Raw genomic sequence first — 22824 nt, 5'->3', positions numbered from 1 at the left:
ACTCTGTAATAGATTGAAATCTTGCAGTGCCCACACGGTCTCCCTGCACAAGAAACCATGTGTACAGTGTGTAAGTTTGCCATTGAACATGTAAACGATTCAGAGGCTTGACCTCTAGGATTTTCTCCTGGAGAACTGCTGCTCACTGGATATATTTTTTTCAGACCATTCTCTTTAAACACTGGAGATGTTTGTGTGGGAAAGCACTGGATCAGCAGTTTTTGAAATACTCGGCCCAGCGCATCTGGCACCAACAACCATGCCGCATTCATTTAGACATGTGGATGTGCTCACGTCTACATGCCTAAGTGGATTGGGTTGCTGATTGGCTGATTAGATATTTGTTAACGAGCTGCTGCAAAGGGTACGTAAGAACTGGCCTGTGAATGCATCATGGTGGTCATGTACTGTTTTTGTTACTTAATTATTAAAGCCACCGTGTCTCACCACCACCCCAAGGTGGAGAAGCTGAGCTCCGTCTGCTCATCATCTTAATCAGTCTCGATTCTGCTTTTTGCTGCCTTCAATTCATACCCTGTCTGTCTGTACGAGTTCCTCTTTCTCTGCAGCTTCCTCTCAGCTCAGACCTCCTCTGGTGACTCAGTCTGAGGCCGTCATTTCTGCTGACAGGAAACACTCAAGTTACTCTTTTAACTCTCTGGGAGATATCGATCTTCACACTGCTCTACTCGTGACACAGAAAACCAGAACTTAACGAAACGCACTGTCAACTCATGCTGCTGTGGATAAAACATATTTGTTCATACAATGTGATCAAATCAATTATTTTAAAAAGCGATTTCATAATCAATTTTCCACAGCTCATTTGGGTCCAGAGGGCAGCAGTATAAGCAGATGTGTTCAAACTTCACTCCCAATTTTTTTGTTAAACACCAAAAACATGCTAAAAGGACAAAAACCAAGACCAAAACTAATGAAAATGTACTAAAATTTAATCATTCATAAAAGCTGGAAAATCATCTGTGACAGGGTAACACAAGAAGCGATATTAGAGTTGGTTTAGTACAATATATTTTCAGCCTCAAGACAAATCAGAACGCACCATTTCCCCCATCAGTCTATAAAATACTAATTTCCTTAGCTTTATTATGCAAAAATGGAAGTAGAATATATTATGGGAAATATGGAAGGCTTGCAGCTCTCGATATAAAACAAAGTCACTTAGGAAAGATGTTATTTCATCAATACACATCCTTGTGAGTAGGAGCGAGTAATTTATGGACAATGATGCATCTTCATTGACACTGTTAGTGCAGAAATGTACAAGAAGACCAACATTTCACATGGATACTTTTGCGAACGCATTGTCACAATGTGTCAAATATCTGATGTTACTTTTAATAAAACATTTTAGTTCCCATAGATGGATATAAATCCAAGGTCTCCTCTTTTATATTGATATTTCCAAAAAGAAAGACACCTTGGAGAAGAGGACAAAAACAAAAACAAAACAGTTGTCATCAGGCTGACAGTACAAAAAGAAGAGGTGGATATCTTTGCCATTAAAGAGCAGAAAGAAAGAGTTTCTTGAGAGTATGTGCCGTCTCCTGCCATTTTGCGAGTGGTGAAATTTCTCTGTCAGCCTTTTTCAAAATGCTTCGGAGAGGACTTGGAATGCTGGCACGATCCACTGGGAAACAGTTAATCATTACAAGTTTCTGAAAGCAAGAAAAAGAAAGAATAAAGTCAGAAGATTCAATGTAAACGATGTGGACACAACTTGTTCCTGAAACATTTTAAAAAGTCAAGACGGTGTCTCGACACTGCAGGCCATTTGCCCACCTTCAGTAGTTCCCTGTGGCTTTGTAAAACCTGTATGATTATCAAGATGGAAATGAACAACCAGGGTTATTTTTTAAGACTTGAATTGTTATTAGTTGTGAAGCTAGCCCAGCTACAAGGTGGGCTGCAAGCCGTGTATTCCTTGTGCCAGTGTGAGTCCTGGATAAATGGGGAGGGCTGCACTGATGTGAAATATATACTGAATCAAATATGCGGATCAAAATAATTCCACACCAAATTGGTTACGCCCTGGATGGAGGCTGATGACCCACTGTGGTGACTACTAACAGCTAGAAGGATTGTTACAAGGGATTCTTTTTCATTTTAAACTGTAAAAACATGCAGTTTATAAACCGAATGTTAATTTTTTCAACACATTATCCTCTTAATTCTGCTGAACCTCAACTGTGGCAGTTAACATGGATGTAAACACCTAAATAGCTACTACATATAGACACACACACACACACACACACACACACACACACACACACACACGTACGTACGTATATATAAGTGTATTTCCTTTGCTTTTATAAAATATAAACTATAAAATGAAAACCATCAGCGAATCCACAAGGGCACAAGATGTTCACTTGCTTAATTTTCGGCTGTTGCAGGATAGAGACCTCACATGGAGCCACTGGATAGGCTGTTCAGTTTTTCCTCTTCTACCTTCTATCTTTTCAGAATCCAAAAACTGATGGGAAAATTAGGCTAGACTTTTCACCAAAGCGCTCTCACTGCTGCAGCTGTTCATGTTTCATTTGAACTGTAGCACATTTCCTGTAGAAGGCCATCCCATCTGCACTCATGTCAGCGATTCAAACTTTGGGAGCATCAGTTCTTTGGTACTCTGCCCGTTTTTTGACACCTGACATTGGGACAGTGTAGTGCTGTCCCCCCTTTTGTACTTGTCATTTTACTTAATTCTCTAACTCCTTGTGTATTTAACTCATGAAATCACTTTCCTATAAAAGCATAATTCAGCTGTCCAATAGTCACTGGCACTTGGAGTCAGTCCATATAAGGGATGTTCTTGTTGCAGTGAAAACTTTTACTGTTCAGCTGCTCTGAATCAGTGAAGTGAAGCAGCTATATTGAAACCATACATAATATTGACTTTCTTCTGCTGATGAGGCGAGACGCTTTGAAACAACTCATAAATGTTCAGCCTCCACCTCTCTGGAAACCATCTGTCCTCTTGGTGAACCTTTGTTTCCAGTTTACAAAGAGATTTACTGTGGCACCAAAATGTCAGAGTGCTGCTTATCCCAGTTTATGTTTTTGTTGCAGCTTCCCAAAAATGTCACATGAAACATAAAAATGTCAACTTCGTTATGCTTCATATTTGCTGCTTTGTAAGACAAAACAATCACAGTATAAACTGTTTTTCTGCATTCACAAAGATCCATCAGGCAGGGAGGATTATGACATCATTTCCCTAGTTCATGAGTTTGTGAGCCACACTTCAGAGACTGTCTTTTGGGATTTTAGCCCAGTGAGGAAACTGGGAATTATCAGCATGTAGTGGCTAAAGCATACCTTGATTTGACTCAGAGTGTCGCATGCTTAGCTCACAAACATTTCCTGAACGGCAAGTACAAGTGTGGACAAGTCATAACTGCCTCAGAAGCAAATCATAGTAGTAGGGAAAAAGAAAGACTCAAACTTTTGAGTCACTCTGAAACACTTCCAGTGTGATAAGGAGAAAATCTACAGTCCTATTGTGCAATAAAGATCATTCCCAATGTGTCTCTGAGGCCTTAGCTGCCTGAGTTGAGCCAGCTTGAGCATGTGTGACGTATGTCTATGATAAGATGATCGCTGTCAGGAAACTAGGAGGTAAACAACAATGGTGCTGCGAAAGATGCACAAAAACCTTAAAGAGGAAGAAAAACATTTGAATAGTTAAAGCGTTGCACCAAAAGGACAGTTTGGGTTCAGTTTGGGAGGAGTGCTTTTGGTGAATATCATCAGCACACTGTAGAAGCTGTTGCAAGACGGGAGAGAAAGTAGCAGAACTGATGAGACTTCCGAAGTCCAGAGACTGTTGTTTGCTCCCTATTCATTACAGTGGAAATGCCTTGTTTTGCTTGATGACCAGTATAAACAGGAGCTCTCACCAATTTTATAGTCATTACCTGCAGAGTGGTTTAAAACATGGAAAAAAAGGGAGCACGATATCTGTTTTTACTGACATGAAGATTATATTCAGTGTTTGCAACACAGCAGGCGTCATTTAAGAAGCTAGAGCAAAACGATGTCCACAGCATCTCAACCAAGCCTCCAGTCTCCAGAGGCGGATTTTTTATATCAAAGTAAGGAGACTGTAAACCAAAGATTTATATTGACAAACAAACATCAGACAATAACACAGTGGTGTAATTTAGAGAAAAAAAACAGCTGGTAATTTCTGTGAATTTGTTGTAGGAACAAAAAGGCCAGAGAAGCTCCAACAGTGCTCTCTATAATTAGATTTCATTACAGTTGCACTGCTGCAGCAGCAGGTGGAGCCACCACATTCACCAAAATTCATATAAGCACACTGTAAACCCTCTTTGATCCAATTAAAATGGAGGATGGTGTAACAGAAGACACAAAAAGAGGACTTGAGAGGCCTCTGGTCAATTAAAGTCCACATGAAACATTCACTATTAAACCTACAGAGATCTTGTTATTTGCAACACACCAATCCCCCCCCCTCAAAAAATAATCATCATAATAATTATTGCCGTAGGTTTCTAAATGTTCTGTGATAACCCAGAGCTCAGAGCACAGCTGGAGCCTTGCAAATGTCTGGAATAAATTTTGCTTTTACACCCACTCACCTGGCCTGGAGCTATCGTGGGATGGCAATTTAGAGCAGTGTGCAACTTGACTTCTTTTTTGTCTTCTTCTTTTCCATCGGTGTTTTTCTGTTGATCTGTCGTACCAGATCATAGAAAATCTACAACAGAGAAGATTTGATGTGTTTCAGCACTTTGCTTCAGTATATTATGGGATGTACGGAGAGAGCTACAGCTCAGGAATGATGTTATCAGTACAAATTCCTGTTGACACACAACACTAAAATGCATGAAATGGTGGACAGCAAACACAGTTTCTCTTGTTTCATTTGCTGGTCTAGCGGTCAAGCAGCTTCTGTCTTTAAAATGAAAATCATACAATTAGAAATTTATTTTTAAAAGATAACTAGAAACACAAAGTCACTAACACTGAATGCTTTTAAGAATATCATAAGAAGGTTGTGTGCATTTATGGGAAACTCTTCGGTGTGTTAGTGTAAATCTGCAGCTGATCAACTAAAACTCAATATTTACATTTTTTTAAGCCCAGTTTTACTCTATTGCTACAGCGAGGAGTGCAACTAGTCAACCAGACATTTAAACATGGATTCCCTCTCATGCTTCCAAAGAAATAAGTCTGGTAAACATATTATTCATGTTTTATTCATGTAGAACTGCAGGTAAGTGTTGGGTTTAGGATGTGAAGACACCACCTGCCACTACACCCACAGCAGATTTGAGCCCCCCCACTGAGCTGACTGACACACTTAATGGCTGACTAAAGTAAGATGAGGATGACTATTACTCTGACTTGCTGAGTTTGTTGTGGGAAGTGAGAGAAGCAGCTGCAACAACAGAAAACAGTCACTCGGACAGGTGCAGGTTATGCTGGTATTGCAATGCTGAGCGAAGGACTGAAGACTGGTGAACTATCAATTTTAATTTCAGATTTGTTTTCCACTCTTCCTGCAGTTAATTTGCTCCTTTAGTTAACTGTTTAAAGCTAGCTACTCCACTAACCTGTGCCTCATCTGTCAGGTGTGTGTACCCTTTTTGGCTGGCCTGGCTGAGTCACTGAGGTCTGGTGCTCCATTTTAACTTCTCTATAATTTGTCTCAGTATATCATTTATAATGCTGGTTTAGTCGAGTATGTTTCCCCCATTTGCATAATTAAATAAAATGAACTGTAAAGTCTTTCAGGATATTTTAATGTTGTGTTGTTAAGTTTTGGTAATAGGGTTTACATTTATTGCAGTGTTTCCAAGACAGACTTTACTAGTGATGTCAAGAGTGGCCATCTGATTATGCAATCTGTCCCCACCAAGTTGCAACTGTTCAGCTGGCTCGCATATGTAATTATTTTACTGTAATACAGATATAAAACAGCTTGAAAAGCATGAAGATTACCACATTTTACCTTCAGCTGGTAAATGTCTGCTTATTTTTCCTGTTTAAGAGCTAAAACTTCCTTGCTGCCTTTGCAGGTGAACAACAGCAATACTAGCCTGCTGAACCAACTATTCATATTTTATCAATGTTCAACATCGGGTAGCTTAAAATACCCCCCATCAATCTCCCTATTTGTGATGGGAAGTTGTAAATGAGCAAAGCAGAAAGTAAGATAGATGACAACCGTGTGAACCAGCACAGTTCTGCAGTGCTTTGGCTATGCCCGAGTAAACCTGCATGTAACCGCTTGACTGGAGCGATGTATCACCACATTCTGTCGACGTTAACCTGTGAGGAAGGAAAGCTGCTGGTGATAGCACTGTTAATGTTTACCTACTGGGCAAGGTAATTTGAGCTGTGCACAACACTAGGGCTGCCACAAACGATTATTTTGATATTCGACTAGTCACTGATTATTTTTGCGATTAGTCAACTAATCAGATCATGCATCCATTGGACGTAAAACGTACAGCTTATTGTACCAGCATGCATCTGCTCTTATATAACTATCATTAGCTTACAGCTTTAAGTGTTTAAGGTATGTGCTAACTAAAAATACAGACAAGATGATAGTTTATTAAATTTTAATGAAATTTGCAGATTGTTTCGGTGAAGTTTAATAAACTCAGCCATCTGCTCCTTGCTATCTAAAATATAACAGGACACTGGAGTATATTCTCCAGCATCTCACACTTCTGATAATCAGCTGTCTGCCTGACGTTTATTCAGCTGTGTAAAAACTATAACTTTAATCTCAGCCAAATCGATTTACTCAAGAACAAATAAAATGCTGAAAAAAGCCAAACAACAACATTTTTAAGTTATCTAAGTTACTTACATATCATGTTTAACCTGAGTAGCAAAAGACGGCGGTGGGTTTGAAAACGATTTGCCGGGAGTCCGGTGTTCTCACGGGCTCTAGTGAGCCTTGCCCCCGGCTAGCTATCGAGCTGGTGGGTAACAGACGTCTCCGAAAACGGACTTGATAAACTGAGCAGATATTTGAAGTTTACACAGCTACATTCTCGCCTGAAAATATGTTAAACGTTTATTTTGTGACCCAGAAAGAATAATAAGAGTAATATTAAAACTAACTAGCTGATGCAATTGTTGGAAACTGAGCAGGGCCGCGCTATGAATTCTGGGATAGGTTGGGCCACGAAGTATACACCCGACCCATCCTTCAAATCTGGGGAAATGAAGGGCGCATTTGTCGGCGTCTTCGAATTTGGACAGTCTTCGTCGTGTCGCTGTAACGTAAACGCCGCTGTAATGCCTACAAATGCGGGCACAGGAGGAGGATGCGGTTCCTGAATTTGGACACTGCTTCTTCTTCTTCGGGGTTTAACGGCAGCTGGCATCCTTGTACATGCAGTGCTGCCATCTTCTGTTTCAGTCCACTACGTCAATCCTACTACGTATTCCTGCGTCTTTTGGGAACAACGTGTCGACTATTAAATTAGTCGTCGACGTAATCGTGACTAGTTGACTAATCGTGGCAGCCCTACACAACACAATGTCAAAGTGCCTCGAATTTCAAAGTCATATAAGATAAAATAAGATTTAATGACTGAAGGCTGTCGACCAGTTTTGGACAGCTGTGGTTCAGGATACTAAACGCCAGATTTCCTCGTTCATCCACCTGACTGTGAGAGTGATAGATAAAAGGCATTTAATGGATGTTTAATTTGTGACAGTTCATTCACTGTTAGCCAGCTAGCTCCAGTACTGTTTTTATTTTTTTAACTGTTTCTTAATGGCAGGGTGATGAGGGTGCTGCTGTCCTGAATCCCTCATCTAGTGGCTGGACATTCTTCAAATCCATATCTTGGAATCCAAACTGGAACTTTTCAGTTGTCATCCTTCTGCGCTGAAGATCTGCAAACTGCAAACTAAAGGGGTTGTTCTAAGCAGGAAGAAGAGAACAGGTGCTGCTACTCTAGACATAAAGAGGCATCCACACAGGAAGCAACTAGCAGCAATGTGGCAAACACTTAAAGAGCACTTAAAATCAGGGTGAAATAACCACTGAGTGATGACACTGAGTGAGCGGTCACGGAGCTCAACTTTATTAACTTAAAGGCACGCGACTGATGCAACTACAAATTAGAGTGAAGGATACCTTTGACTGACAAATGAGAAGGCAAGACATATCTGAGGGTTACCTCGGCAACCTGAGACATGAATGTCCACAGTGACTGACTGTCAGCAACAAAGCGGTACGTAACAAGCAAATCGCTTCCTGTGTACACTCCTTTAGAGAATGTTGTAGGGAAAAGTCCAAGATGGTGGAGCTCAAGTCCAGGATGAGAAACTTACTGGGAAGGCAGCTGATTACTGCTCAGTTATTTATTGTCAGAAAGTTTATATGTTATTATTTATGAATTCATTCAGTGAACCACCTCCTGCCTCTATACTGTAATTTTGTATTTATCATTTATTTTGGCCATGATAATTATGTAGGGAAATTTTTTTTTTACAGTATTATAATCGCATGGTGAATTTTAAGATATGACATTTCATAAACGTCAAAGGTCATCGCTACAGTCCTATCAGACAGTTGTGACATTTTGACATAATTGGCGTATGAAGGCATGCAGTCACTGGTGCAGAAGCATAATGAAGAGAGACCATACGTGCAGCGTGTGGTATTAGCACCTACCTCATTAACGTTGATCTTTGATTTAGCTGAAGTCTCTAAAAAGGCACAGTTGTTCCACTGACGGGCCAGGTTCTGACCCTGCTCCTTCCCGACCACACGCTCATCCTCCAGGTCACACTTGTTTCCCACCAGGATCATGGGAACCTGATGGATTAGTGGACATGCGACATGTTCAAAAAACAAAATAATAAGGAACTTTAGTTTTATTTTTGTGCAGATGTAAAATGACACAAAAGCAATGAAAGAAACAAATACATAAAAATGCCTTCATCTTCATGTTTATCACAAGTTTCAGGAATCTGATCAGAGGGTGGATTTTAATTAAAACTATCCACACGATCATTATCATCATTATTAATTACAATGGTGGCTCCCAATGATTATGGAAAACAAGACAACAAATATTTTAATATATTAGAAATGCTCAAAAATGTTGACCAAATTCATGTTTGAAAGATTTCATCACAAGACTAAACAGTGGTTAGAAAGCTTATGTGCATACTAAGGAGCAGAAGGTTTCAGCAAAAAGAGACCTTAACCAAGACACACAGACCAGCTGAGCAACCTGCTATGAATAAATAAAGAGCGCACACACTCAGCATGCTCCATCTCTCTTGATTTAGAGAGAGGAGAAGGCAGCAGATCGCAACCAACAGCAGCTCTGACATTTCCACCCCGTCACAAAGTTCCTGTCCCCCTGCGCTCTGCCCTCTTCTCCCACGGTGCTGACTTTAATGAAGGAGAGGTGACAAGGGCAGATTATACAGTGAGACGCCGCCAGTTTTCCTTCTGCAGACTGAGGAGGAGCCTTAGAGAATTACAGCATTCGGATGTTTATTATACTCTGCCAACATATCATCACTGGTCGGTGAAAACAGACATCAGGTGTTCCATCCAAAAAACCAACCAACCAAACTAAAAAAAAAAGAAGGATCTTTTACACTTGTTTCTATTTTTTGGTAAGACTTGTATTTATGTCCTAGATAGACACATATGGATTTATTTTTGCTCTCTCTGCAGATGTGCACCAATGATGTCTGTAGAAAGGGCTGGTCAATGATCTATCCAGTACTTGCTACTCGTTTGTTTGTTCAAGACAAACATAATAAAGGTTTATAATATAATAAATATATATAAATAAATATAACATGATAAGGTTGTTTAAAAAGGAGTCTGTCTGTGGGTCACAGAAATGCACCAGCATTTTAAGCCAAACAAACTATTTCAAACCCCAAAGGATGCTACTGCTTGTTTTCAAAGCAGCATTTTTATGCGAATAATAGAAAAGGAATCAAGAGTAAATTTAGCTCCAATTACTTTTGTTAAAGCATTATGACATTTTGGGCCAACAGTAATATCTGCAACAGTCTGGCTCATGGTCAGTGGTTATATTTTTTTGTTTACTCGGTATTTAACTTCCGTTTTCCACTTAAAAAAACCGTGATAAATATATACATATATATATACACATACATATATATATATATATATATACACATACATATATATACATATATATATATACATACATATACATACATATATATACATATATATATACATACATATACATACATATATATACATACATATACATACATATATATACATATATATATACATACATATACATACATATATATACATACATATATATATATATACACATACATATATATACACATACATATATATATACATACATACATATACATACATACATATACATACATACATATACATACATACATATACATACATACATATACATACATACATATACATACATACATATATATACATACATACATACATATATATACATACATACATACATATATATACATACATACATACATATATATACATACATACATACATATATATACATACATACATACATATATATATATATATATATATATATATGATACAAACTAACTTCGTATCACTTTAGTGTTGAACATTTTAGGGATATGAATGAATACTGTAAATTTAATTACGCAATAGAATATTTCAAAGACATCTGAATGTGACATTTAGCTATCTATTGTGGGGGAAAGGAAAAAAACAACAACCCTAAACTACCAGTTTAGGGTTGGGGGAGTTTAACAGAGCAAACACACTCCTGCAATAGTGCATGCTGTATCTGCAAAAGCTATAAGAGCTTCTTAATGCCTAGTTACAACTCTTGCTGCTATAGACTTCAGACACACTGCTGCCAGTGTGAGGAAAGAAAGAGAAAGTGAGGGCATTAATTACTGTAATTAGTGAACAGAGGTAAGTGGGCAGATATCAGGTAAGCAACTGACAGTAAAAAGTGTTAACATTTTATAGGCTGGATTTTTTTTTAACCTGGCATCTTGTGCCGCTGGGTTGAAAACACCAGTGTATGATCATGTCACTTTTTACCACCATTTTAATGCTATACCAGTACAGAAGCTCAGAGATTCACATATTATACAGAGGAAAATGTCGAAACAGTTTGGAAAAACAGGACTTTGTAGAAAGTGTGTGTGTGTGTGTTTGCTTTCAGTTTTCACTTCTCCTACATCAGGACTGATGTGGAGGTACGGTCTGAGTGGCAATCCTTCAGGAGAATACTACAGCGGGCCTTAATGGTGGGCATTAATGGATGCAGCTATGCGATGATGTCAGCAGTGGCACATATACTGGGTCCCCACTACAGAGTGACAGCCATTCACACTTGCATATATAAATGCCAATTAACCATTAACAAGCACAAAAGAGGAAACCAGAGTATCCAAAGAGAGCTCACACGGGCACAGGGAGCAGTAAAAAAAACGTATGCTAAGCAAATTGATTGGACAGGTGTACTGATGGTGTTTCCACTAGCCAATTCAAATGTGTGAAACTCATTAACTCATTTCCAACACTGTGCTACTAGGCTGCACAGTGTTGGAGTGGTTAGTGCTGTCACTTCACAGTAAGAAAGTTCTTGGTTGAAATGAGGGTTAGAGTAAACAGCTGATAGTTGTGGTAACCGGTGCTGTTCTGCAGTACGGTGACATAAAAAGAGGTAAGTGGCTACATGTCGGCTGTCTCTGAATAAACTGGAATATAACCAAACAACCAAAATACAGGTGTAATCACATTCTGCATCGGTATGTGGACGCCAGCATAGAAGAGAACGTAGCTCTGGCCGACCAAACTCTGCAAACCACAGTTTGTATGTCTGCCATGTTATATGCAGCATAACGCGAATCAACATTCAGCAACATTTGAAACATGATTTGACTAATGAGCTCCAAAAATTCATGCTCAATATTTGTTTGGACAGTGTTTACTTTTATTAGTAATTATTTTTTTGCCTTGTCAGCTGTAAGCAAGTTTGACCAATTAATTGGTAGATCCCTTTCTTTTTCTGTTAATTAATCATTCGTGTCATTGTTGAAGTAGACATTAAAGGTTTGTTGCTTTTTGGAAAGAAGAGATGCTTGAGTTCTAGAAAGTTATGAACCCTTAAAGTTAAAAACCTTTTTGCTTGTGATGTGTCAAATAATTAAAGAAAAAAATTAGGAGGTTTTGTTTGGGAATTTTCATTGAACAATGAGGACAAACATGTTTAATGGGGACCTCTTACATGAGAGCGCTTTATAATCAAAACAAGTGTGAAAGTGTGTTAAACTCACATCCTCTGTGTCCTTTACTCGCAGGATCTGCTCCCGGAGGTCCTGCAGGTCGTTAAATGTCGACTGCGCTGTAATGGAGTACACCAAAGCAAAGCCCTGGCCATTCTTCATGTACAGGTCCCTCATGGCCGTGAACTGTTCCTAAAGAACGATAACAGACGGCATCAGCGGCCGGTCCACAATATCCTCGAAACACCCCTGCATCCTACTCATGTTTGACTTACAGTTCCAGCTGTGTCCAGGATTTCAAGCATACATTGCTGCCCATCGACCTCGACTTGCTGTTAAAACAACAACAACAACAACAACAAAAAGGTGCATTTTTACAAGACTTGTTTTATTTGAAAATGTTTACAAAGTCATGTGAAGCAATGCATGTGTGTGCAGGTTAGGTCATACCTTTCTGTAGGAGTCTTCTATTGTGGGGTCATACTTCTCCACAAAAATGCCTTGCACAAATTGGACTGTCTGTAATGAAGAAAAGAAAAGGGAAAGAACACAAGACATCATTACCAATCCGAAACTACTACACTCCTCTTTTTTTCCTTCTTCTCACCTCCTCCCTTATTTTCTAGGTGTGTTGGGCGGAGTGTTGATGGATTCTTCTGCTCTTATTTAAAGGAAGCTGGCCCAGAACAAGCCAGTCTTCAGCATTCCAAGATCCTTGCTTTAATTTGTCAGGGTTTACTTTATTTTTATTACTTTAGGGATGATGGTACAAGGTCCTCCCCCTCTTTTAGCCAGTACTTCAGGCCTTTATTTCATTTCTTGTTTAAATAAAAGAACTTAGTCTAATAAATCTCGGGCGTGGCACTCTCTTTGTATGCTTAGCCACAGCTGAGCCTTAATGTTTTATGGACGTGGCCATAACAATTATTATTACAAAGACAATCTGACAAAAACATTTAATCCAACTTCAAGTCCTTAAATAATAAGACATAATTGTAGCTCACGTTTTTTATATTCTTAAAGTTTGAATTGATCTACAGTCCTATGTAGATATTTTCATTCAAAGCAGGATGCCAATTTGTTAAGAGGTGAGAGATTTTCTTGCACAGATGGACGTTTGATCGCTCCCGAAAGCAGTTTTAGGGAGCACCAAACGTAAAAATGAACTCCCTGCTTTCAATTAATAACTCCTTTTATAACCATTTTCATAAAGGTATAACATACATTTTCAGGGTCTCTTGTGGCTTGAAATAAGCCTGTGTGAATGACACACCACTGGTCTGTTACCTTACTGAGATATCTTCGCATTTCCCTGTTATTTCTGGTCATCTGGCATGTCTGAGTAAATTAAATCCTGCTTTAAAATCTGTTTAAAAACGGTTTCAAAATATTTGTTTAAACAATGGGCATTCTTGGGCGAAAAAATGTCAATGTGTGATCTTTTACTTTTTATAGTCTGAAATCATACAAGGAAAAGTTTAAGATTTCTGCTGAGTGATGTAACAGACCGACTGCTGTTCCCGTGTCAGACTTTCAATCTAACAACAGATGTACAGTAAATCCTACTTTATAAAGCTCTTAATGTTCAGGGTTTTTTTCTGCTTTACAGGATTTTATCTCAGGATGATTTTGAGTTTTTACAGGTGACCGGTTGTGCTTAATCCTTGGACTCTACAAAAAAAGCTTTACAGGACTTACAGTTCAAAGTAATTCTTATTTATATTTCCTCTGCCTCGGTGCGCAGAACCTTGTCATTTTAGCTCCTCTGGCTTTACCGTTATTGGCTGCCCCTCGTAAGACGGAAAGTCAGAACAGCAGGTGGCTGAAACGTCTGTGCTTTCATTGTTACGGATTCAAGAGTGGGAGGAAAAAGAGCTTTTGGATCACAGGGATTACGTCTACGCACACACACCTCACTACTTGAAACTTTAGACATGCTTAAAGCGATCATCCGCTACTGTAACAGTCTATGATAAAACACTGAGGAAAAAAAACAGTAAGACCTGTTCAAGGAATTAGTTTTGCATTTAAGGATATATGCATGCTTGATTTCTTTATAAGTTCTGTTGCTGGTGAATTTAAGGGGTAGTTAAATATGTAAAGTATCCTCATAATTATAAAATATGAAAAACACCTCTTGTTATTGAGATAAATAACTCAACAGCTCTGTAAACCTCACTGAGAAAAGAAAACATTAATTTCAGCTATGTGTAAATAAAAACTTTGCAACTGTGTGTGTTGTAATATTATACACACACACACACACACACACACACACACACATATATATATATTTTTTTGTTTGTTTGTTTCAATTAACAGCAAAATCATAATTATTTAGCAGTACTAGACTTTGAAAATATAGTGGATTTATAAAGTCTGCAAAAGACGAATGAATGCCCTTTAACCTTAATTATAACTCAGCTCTATGCTTTATAACTACTATATAACCCAACTATAATAAACTGCATAAATAAATATGAACCTTCCTCTGTCTAATGGGAAGTAATTTAGGACTTTAAGGGGCCCATTTTACACTTGTCGTTCTTGCCCTTGAACACCAAAAAGTGATGTCACTGCCACTGAATCGAGCCACGCTTTGGTGTCATTTAGGCTGTCTCGCAATTTTTCTAATCAAACATGGGTCCCGTGGCAAGTGATGTGTACGATTGTACACTCCCAGAGTACTGCAGCAATTACTCGTGGAGCTGTGGCGACATCACTATTTGCACTCAACATGACCAATGTGACGAGTATAATGGACCCATTACTCAGTGTCAAAAGTAAAGGAAAAGGATGTGCTTAAAGGGAAACTGAGCACATAATAAATATTTTAGCGATTATTGATTAATGGAAGCTAAAACTGTGATTAAAATTAGGATTGGATTCATTTACAGTCTTGTATAAACTCATTAAAAATACCCTCTGCTTTCAAGCTTTAATAGAAGCCATCACTCACCAGTGCAGACTTTCCCACGCCTCCCGACCCCAGCACCACAAGCTTGTACTCGCGCATGGTGGGCAACTTCACTGGACAGCGCAAGAATCTGTGAAAATACAGAAGACAGATGCTAAATATCAGACAGACAATCAATGTGTTACTTTCACTGAACTGTGTGAGATTATTCTGAATAAGCAAAACATTTTCTGTCACTAGTTTTCTTTATGTTCTCATCTCCCCCGAAAGAAGCCTTTAAATAACTAAATAACAAAATAATAACAGTTAAAAATTTATATACGCTGACTGAATGGTTAAAAACTTGTATCAAAGTTTTTAGAGCTGTGGATGATGTGTGTAGATCCAGCCAAACGGGTAAGGTAAGGTTTTTAAAAGACTACAAGTAATAACCCTAACACTGGTGCTGGGAGCCAAACAACCTACTGTGGCAGAGCATTGGATCTAAACCAGAGCCTGCTGTCATGAAAAGTGTCTGATGAAACAACAGATGCCAAAATGTGCTATCAGCAGTGCCTCTGCCTGACAATACAAGCAAAAGAAGTCCTGACAACTGAGATAGACTGGAGTCTTCATTTTTAGTGTGCCTGGAGGGCAATAAGCTCTTAGGATAAGCCCTGATGCATTTCGAATAGTGAATCTACTGACTAGACACTGATGTCAGTGTGAACACCCCCGTCAGTATCCACAACAATGAGAAGTCACTGTTGACCTCAGAGGATTGAAACCTAATCATTCCTCTGCCAAAAAATTTTGCTCGACTTCCCACCCACTATCAAGAGACTTCATGATGATACGGGCGTCACCTCTTTACATAAAAAAAGAATTTGAAAAAAGATGGGCTTACTCTCTCCAGGAATTCAAACCAGTATTTTTCCTGGAGGTAAAACTCAAGAAAGAACTACATCTGCAATACAAACATGCAAACTTTAATCTGAAGCACACTGTGAGGCAGATTCTGACAGTGACACTGCAGTCAGCAGGTAAGCCACAAATAACTTCATCTCACTATAATACAGAGGAGAAAGGCCACAGAGAATGACCCGTCATTAAACTCCATCAGCCTGACACATTTCTGTAAGCGTGACCTAGAAAATATTGGCAGAGGAGACAGGAGATGTCAAAGGCATGAAAATGTTTAGGATGAAGACAGGCATTTTAACTGAAATCTGCCCGTTATTCTCCAGAAACCCCTCAGTGAATGTAAAGAGAGATTATACTAATTGCCAAGTTAAATTACTGCCTCTCGTTTTATCATCACACTCGTCAATGCTGTGGGTTTTCATCTACTGCCTGCTTGATTATTTAAGAGGAAACTTCAGTAGATCTGACTAATTTCCTGTGTGCTTTCAGTGTTGACTGATTCAAGAATTTTCATTTTAACTTGAAAGTGCAGAAATAACAACCAGTAATAACAATGACAAAGTTTCAAAGTAGTATTAAAAGAGAGGCGTATTTTAAATGTTATTCTGAAATGCAAATGTAATGTTCATTTGATGTATAAATGTCAAAGAGGGGGTGATGCAGGCTAAAATCTCATTTGAGAGCCTCTTTGAATCTACTAATTATGCTAGGTCTGTGGGACCTTTGTCAAATGTTGAGCCAAACAATACAAAAACCACTCTGTCACACTCGAACAGCATTTGCAATTCTAACGACGACGTATGAAGCATCACCAGAAACCCACAGTGTGAGGCAGGCACACGAGGCCTCTACAAAGCGCCATTGTAATGACCCTCATCTACTCGAGTACGCCATACAAACAGAAAACAGAGATCAGAGCGAGCATGCATGACCACTGCACTGAAATCATTATTGTGGCGAGGAGGGTAGGTGTGCACGTTGAGACGCCAGCATGTGTCTGATGCATTTGTTGATGCATAAAAATGAAGGTTGCGGAAAATGAAACTGTGTTTAAAATGTAAATTTATGTAGGTGTCGTAAAACTTGCTTCAAAGCCTTGGTATCAGATAAGAAACCTAAGCCTTCCGGTGATTAGATATGAGCCTGGATTCAAACAGTGGCCCTATCGAGCATGCGAGCTGTGACCACCTTCACTAATCCCACTCATTAATTTTTGCTGGCTTTGGTAATGAGAGTACGTGCCTGTGAATGCTAGCAGCACTGACAACTAAATATTCAACTCCATTTACAAATGAACAAAGACCCTTAAAATCCATTTTTAAAAATGACACATTAGCCATTTCCAGGTCCAAAGGCAAACACACACCGAAGCACTGAGAGTTAAAAAGGTCTAAATTATTCTTCGATAAAATGCTCAGTGTGGCTGTTTTCCCAGATGTTGTAAAAAAGGTTAGTGTCCTGGCATCAATGAAAGAGAGAATTTCCAAGACTGAGCAAGAAGAAGTTAACTACTTACAAGATGATATACCATGTTCAGACTTCAGTAGACACTAGGACATGGACATATTTTCATTCTGTGAAAAAAACAAAACAAACAAAACTGCTTAACTTACTGTGTACACGGCTGCTGAAGATTACAACTCCCTCTACATCTGGGGAGGAGGGGCTGGCAGATCCTCAGGTACAGGGATGTCAACAGGAAGGGTCCAAGGGTCGCTCAGGTGCCAGCAAGGCCACGCCAAACTGTTCAGACAGAAACAAAGTTCTAAATTGAACAATTATCATCCAGCAGGAATGACAATTACAATTTGAAATAACTGCACATCAACTTTGGGAGCAACCTTTGTTTTCTTTCAAACAAATTTTCTTGAATGCCAACTACAGATATAGAAGAAAACTAACCAAACATTGTCGAAAATGACACTAATGGAAAGAGTGGTGCTGAATTATGGTTGTATTGCTTAGTGTTTCTTGCACTGAAAGAAATTCAACTTCAGAACTGCCAGCACAGGCGTCAGCCCATGAAATGCTCTGGCGCAACCTTTAGCCAATTAGATGACATTATACAAATATCCTGAGCGTGAGATGTGGCTGCCTGTGCAATCCAGCATCAAAATGTAGACAAAGCTGATCATTGCAGTGAATAATTAAACTGTTGTAAAGTCCTATATAAGAGTTACTAACAGGCAGCTAGCTTGACTTTTAACAAATGCCAATACGCAATAATAACCTATTACACCAGCAAAGATACAACCCACCAATGTTAGGAATCTCCTCCCATTAAGCACTGAAGCAGCGCATCTGTTAAGTGTGTGCTGAGGGACAATGATTTCAGGCACTGACAATGAACAAGTTGCACTTTACAACTTGTTCACCAATGTGTCTTTCTCTTATTTTTGTATATTTCTTCTGTTTGCTATTTATTACTATTACTATTTACATTTTAATTTGGCACAGTTGGTGTGGAGCATCCACAATTTCATTGTACAAGTTCAATGACAATAAAGAGCTATTCTATTCTAGGTGACTGGCAATAGCTACCCACTCAAGGCAATTTTTATCCAGTTTCCTCATTGATGCATTATATAAATATTTTCATTACTCTGAGATTAACTAAGGCTACGTTCACACTGCAGGCGAAAGCGCATCAAATCCGATTTTTTCGCCCCTATGCGACCCGTATCCGATCTTGGTATGACAGTGTGAACGGCACAAATCCAATATTTTCAAATCCGATCTGGGTCACTTTCGTATGTGGTACTGAATCCGATACGTATCCGATGTTTTAGAAAGCGACTGCTGTGTGAACGGTCAGGTCGCATTAAATCCGTCTTTTACGTCACTGACACAAGACAGACGCCAATTATCAGCACCGGAGAAGCGCCCGATAGGACATCGCGAACCAGTTTACCATCCGGTGAAACTGTTAGGAAGACCACGTTGGAGAAATGTGAACATTTTATTTTTACTGTATTTTCTGCAGATTCTGAAGGAAATCTGCAGCTATCCTTTGAAGCACCGCTCCTCTAAAACAGCAAAAAGGATCATTATTAGGTCATCTACATTATTATGTAAATAACAAAATAACTTAAGGGAAAAATCTGGAAACATAAAGTCCGAAGTCTTTATATTAAGGGCAATCAGTCAAACAATATTGTTTGCTCTGGGTCTAAACAGAGCGAGTTGTGTGTGACATCTTCTTTTGCGCATGCGGGCCGCTTTGAGCGTTCACACTGGAGAGCGTTTGATGTCGCATTTTATTTGTAGTGTGAACAGGCAGACAAAAAAATCGGATTTGGTCAAAAAATCGTAATTGAGCATTAAGACCTGCAGTGTGAACGTAGCCTAATTAGATCTGTCACAGTTTCTAAGTGTGGATGGGTGCAGCACAAGTTCATGCCTGGACTTCCACATGCTTTGAAGTTAATGTGCACATATGGCAGCTATACTGATGGATCATAATCATCATCAAATGAGAGAAAAAAGGAGGAAGATACTTCTAACAGGTCTGGAGCCAATTACAGTTGGCTAAATCAGTCAGCGTATATCATAGCTTGTATATCAACCTGCAAAGATTTGACATGTTGAAACCAAGAAATTATGGAAACTCAAACAGGCCAAATTCTAGCGGTCAGCTGTTCCGCCTTTTTTTTTTGGGGGGGGGGACCAGTCATAAGTCAAAATTTAACTCACTAAACCCCCCCCCCCCTTTCCAGTGGTGGATACAAGTGTCAATAAGAAATACATTCCTGGAACGTGTTTCCCTTTCATCTGTGCATTCTATGCCACACATTGTTCTGTCGCCTGCCAGCCATGCTATCAGTCATTATAAATGAAATACTGCGCCATTTGTTATACACTGCTGAAACTTCAGCTAAAAGAACTGAAAAATGATTGTTCCCATTAGAGCTTTTTAAAATAAATAAATAAATCTCAGAGAACATTAAATGAGTAGAAACTTTTCACTCAATTACGGTTAAAACAAACAAACAAACTTAAATATGATTTATTACAAACTGTTAACACCCGATAGGGAAAAAAGCCATTTAATTCAGAGCAAACATTACACCAGTCACACAAAAGAAGGTGATCAGAAGCACTGTAAAACTCTACTGTGGTGCGTTTGTGCAGTCACATGGAGAGCTTGATGGACGACTCTTTATGGCTATTTAAATAAGCTAAGGTCAGCTGTCACGTTACATAACAAACGCAAAGTTACTCACTGTTTACAGGACCTGTTGCTGATCAACAAACAGACAGTAAAATATGCTGTTCTGGCCTATTTAATCACACAGAGTAATATTTTTTAGACCCCTGTTTCTAACCCTGAGAGATACTAGTATCATGTGTCGGAGCCAGAGGGAGGGGGGGATTTCAACTTAAAAGCACAAAAAATTACTTAAGTTAACTTCCCTAAATAAATAAAACATGTTTTTGAAGAAGTCTTTAAAGTAAACCTTTATACATTAAAACAGAAGGCTTCCATTCGACAATCAAACCACAACTTGTTTTCGGGATAACTTTTGTAACGTAGTTAGTTTCGAAAGGAAGGGTGTGGCTTTTAGTTTCTCAGCGCAGCAGACCTTCCTTCACTGTCAAGCGTATTAAAACAACCAGTCACAGAGAGAAGTATCACCAGTTAAACACGAAACAAATGTGAGCCGAATGCCAAGTCTGGGAGTCTAAGATGCCCCAAAAGTAGTCACACTTCGACAACTCAAATGTTAGCATTCTGCTAGCACATTCCGGTGAAAGCTAGCTAACGTCCTAGCCCGGAAAAGACATGGCGAGGCTGTGCGGGACAAACGCCGCGTTAAGTAATGTCGGTTCCGCGGAAGAACCGTGAACTCCATCGAGTTCACGGTTTAATATTAGTTCCAGTTTGACAAACTCTATTTTAAGTTGCGCTACGGGTAAAAGAACTGTTTAGCAAACACCGGGGCTAATAAGTTAGCTAGCCCGTTAGCACAAGAGTGAACTCTTAAAAATAGCTTTTTCTGTTTCATCTGAGGCTAACGACTCTGGTTACGCACAAGTTAGCAAACAGACATGCCACAAAACATGTTAGGATAAATGTTTAAAATATATAATCGGATGTTAAAGGACATGAACCGCAAACCACATTTGCACCGATAACTCGTTAGTTACTTGTTAGCACCTCAATCTAAGTTAGCTTCGAAGCTAAGCTATTCTACCACCACTATTATTTAATTACGGCGGAACTGGAAGTAACTCTGGTGTCTCATCAGAGACAAACAAATGCTTAGAGACTAATGATCAAACCAATGAAGACACGGCCCTAATAATTAATCACTAAAATAGCAGTTTTACTTTGAGATTGAGCTGCAGAGGGCACTCACCGTGTTCCGCTATGTGTGCGCTAACTGAAGCTGTGGATGTACGGAAGGGTCGGGGGGAGGGGGGGCAGAGAGACCGTCGTGTTTTGATTGGACCAGGATCAGCCAATCACTGCAATCCAGGTTACGGTTCAATTACAACCTCTTCACTTTGAAAACAAGCTCCAGTTACATACTAGAAGTGGGGTAAAGCTTAAGGTAAATAACATTACACAATTTGGCATTTATCATATAATATTGTGTACAGATTTAAACTCTGCTGCTTCGGACTCGATGAGTAAATATTATATGTAATGGTGTAAATGGAAAATATTCTTCATTTATTCAGTTTATGAACCACTTTAAGTTGTTTTCCTCTTCATTTAACGCTAACAAACTATTCATATTCTATATGCCTTCACTTATGGTTTAGATCACATTTGACCAAGGCCAATGAATTCTTACATTACATGTCTGCAACAAATTACGTTGAAACCAAGCACACGATTGTTTTTCTTGTGACGTTACCAATAAGTTTGATGTGTCACATATGGCCCTCTTCCTATTGAAAAAACAAAAGTTGTATCCAAGATGGCCGACTTCTAAATGGCCACCATGGTCACCACCCATCTTGAGGAGTTTGCCCCCTCACATATACTAATGTGCCACAAACAGGACTTTAATATAACCAACCATTCCCATTTTTTTACGGTGTATAATGGGAATGGTGTATAAATGGCCCACCCTGTATAATAATAATAATGTAGAGCCATCTTGCTTTGTTTCTTCAGTAATGAGACATTTATATACAGAGTCGTTCTAAATTATTAGAGTACTAATGGTGAAAATGAAAAATAACTATCCATCCATCCGCTTCCGCTTATCCTTTTCAGGGTCGCAGGGGGCGCTGGAGCCTATCCCAGCTGTCGTAGGGCGAGAGGCAGCGTACACCCTGGACAGGTCACCATTCTGCCACAGGGCTAACACACAGAGACAGACAACCATTTGCACTCACATTCACTCCCGCATTCACACCTATGGGCAATTTAGATTGATCAATTAACCTATCCCCACTAACTGCATGTCTTTGAAATGTGGGAGGAAGCCGGAGTACCCGGGGAGAACCCACGCAAACACGGGGAGAACATGCAAACTCCACACAGAAAGACCTCTGCCTGAGGGTAGAATTGAACTCAGGACCTTCTTGCAGTGCTAACAGTGCTAACCACCGTGCTGCCCTGAAAAATAACTATTTCAGTTTAACTTAATCTTTAAAGTATTTGATATTAAATGGAAAATATAGCAGCCAGAACGTTTTAACACGTAACTATCTGCTTTCCTGTTTTCTGTGTCTGTCTGCAT

The 22824-nt window shown here is 39.1% G+C and overlaps 1 protein-coding gene across 1 annotated transcript; it reads right to left on the bottom strand.

Annotated features, from left to right (window-relative positions):
• Positions 1–935: 935 nt before the first annotated feature.
• On the bottom strand, positions 936–21546 carry rap1aa (RAP1A, member of RAS oncogene family a). Its single transcript, XM_063463422.1, has 9 exons — positions 21487–21546; positions 17740–17869; positions 15266–15353; positions 12757–12825; positions 12582–12638; positions 12358–12498; positions 8705–8848; positions 4635–4753; positions 936–1679 (listed from the first exon to the last, which is right to left on the bottom strand). Exons 3-8 carry the CDS (start codon positions 15320–15322, stop codon positions 4664–4666), a joined length of 558 nt encoding a protein of 185 aa, XP_063319492.1. The 5' UTR covers positions 15323–15353; positions 17740–17869; positions 21487–21546; the 3' UTR covers positions 936–1679; positions 4635–4663.
• Between the last annotated feature and the right edge of the window lie 1278 nt (positions 21547–22824).

Source organism: Pelmatolapia mariae, linkage group LG20, assembly GCF_036321145.2.
Source record: "Pelmatolapia mariae isolate MD_Pm_ZW linkage group LG20, Pm_UMD_F_2, whole genome shotgun sequence".
Lineage (NCBI taxonomy): Eukaryota > Metazoa > Chordata > Actinopteri > Cichliformes > Cichlidae > Pelmatolapia > Pelmatolapia mariae.
The sequence above is the reverse complement of the archived record's forward strand: the minus strand, read 5'-3'. Positions and strand labels throughout refer to the sequence as shown.

Coding starts and splice junctions, on each gene's coding strand:
- rap1aa (XM_063463422.1), bottom strand. CDS start 15,322: ATGCGCGAGTACAAGCTTGTGGTGCTGGGGTCGGGAGGCGTGGGAAAG. Junction 12,639..12,756: donor TAGAAGACTCCTACAGAAAG/GTATGACCTAAC, acceptor TTGTTTTAACAG/CAAGTCGAGGTCGATGGGCA. Junction 8,849..12,357: donor GAGTAAAGGACACAGAGGAT/GTGAGTTTAACA, acceptor CTAATCCATCAG/GTTCCCATGATCCTGGTGGG.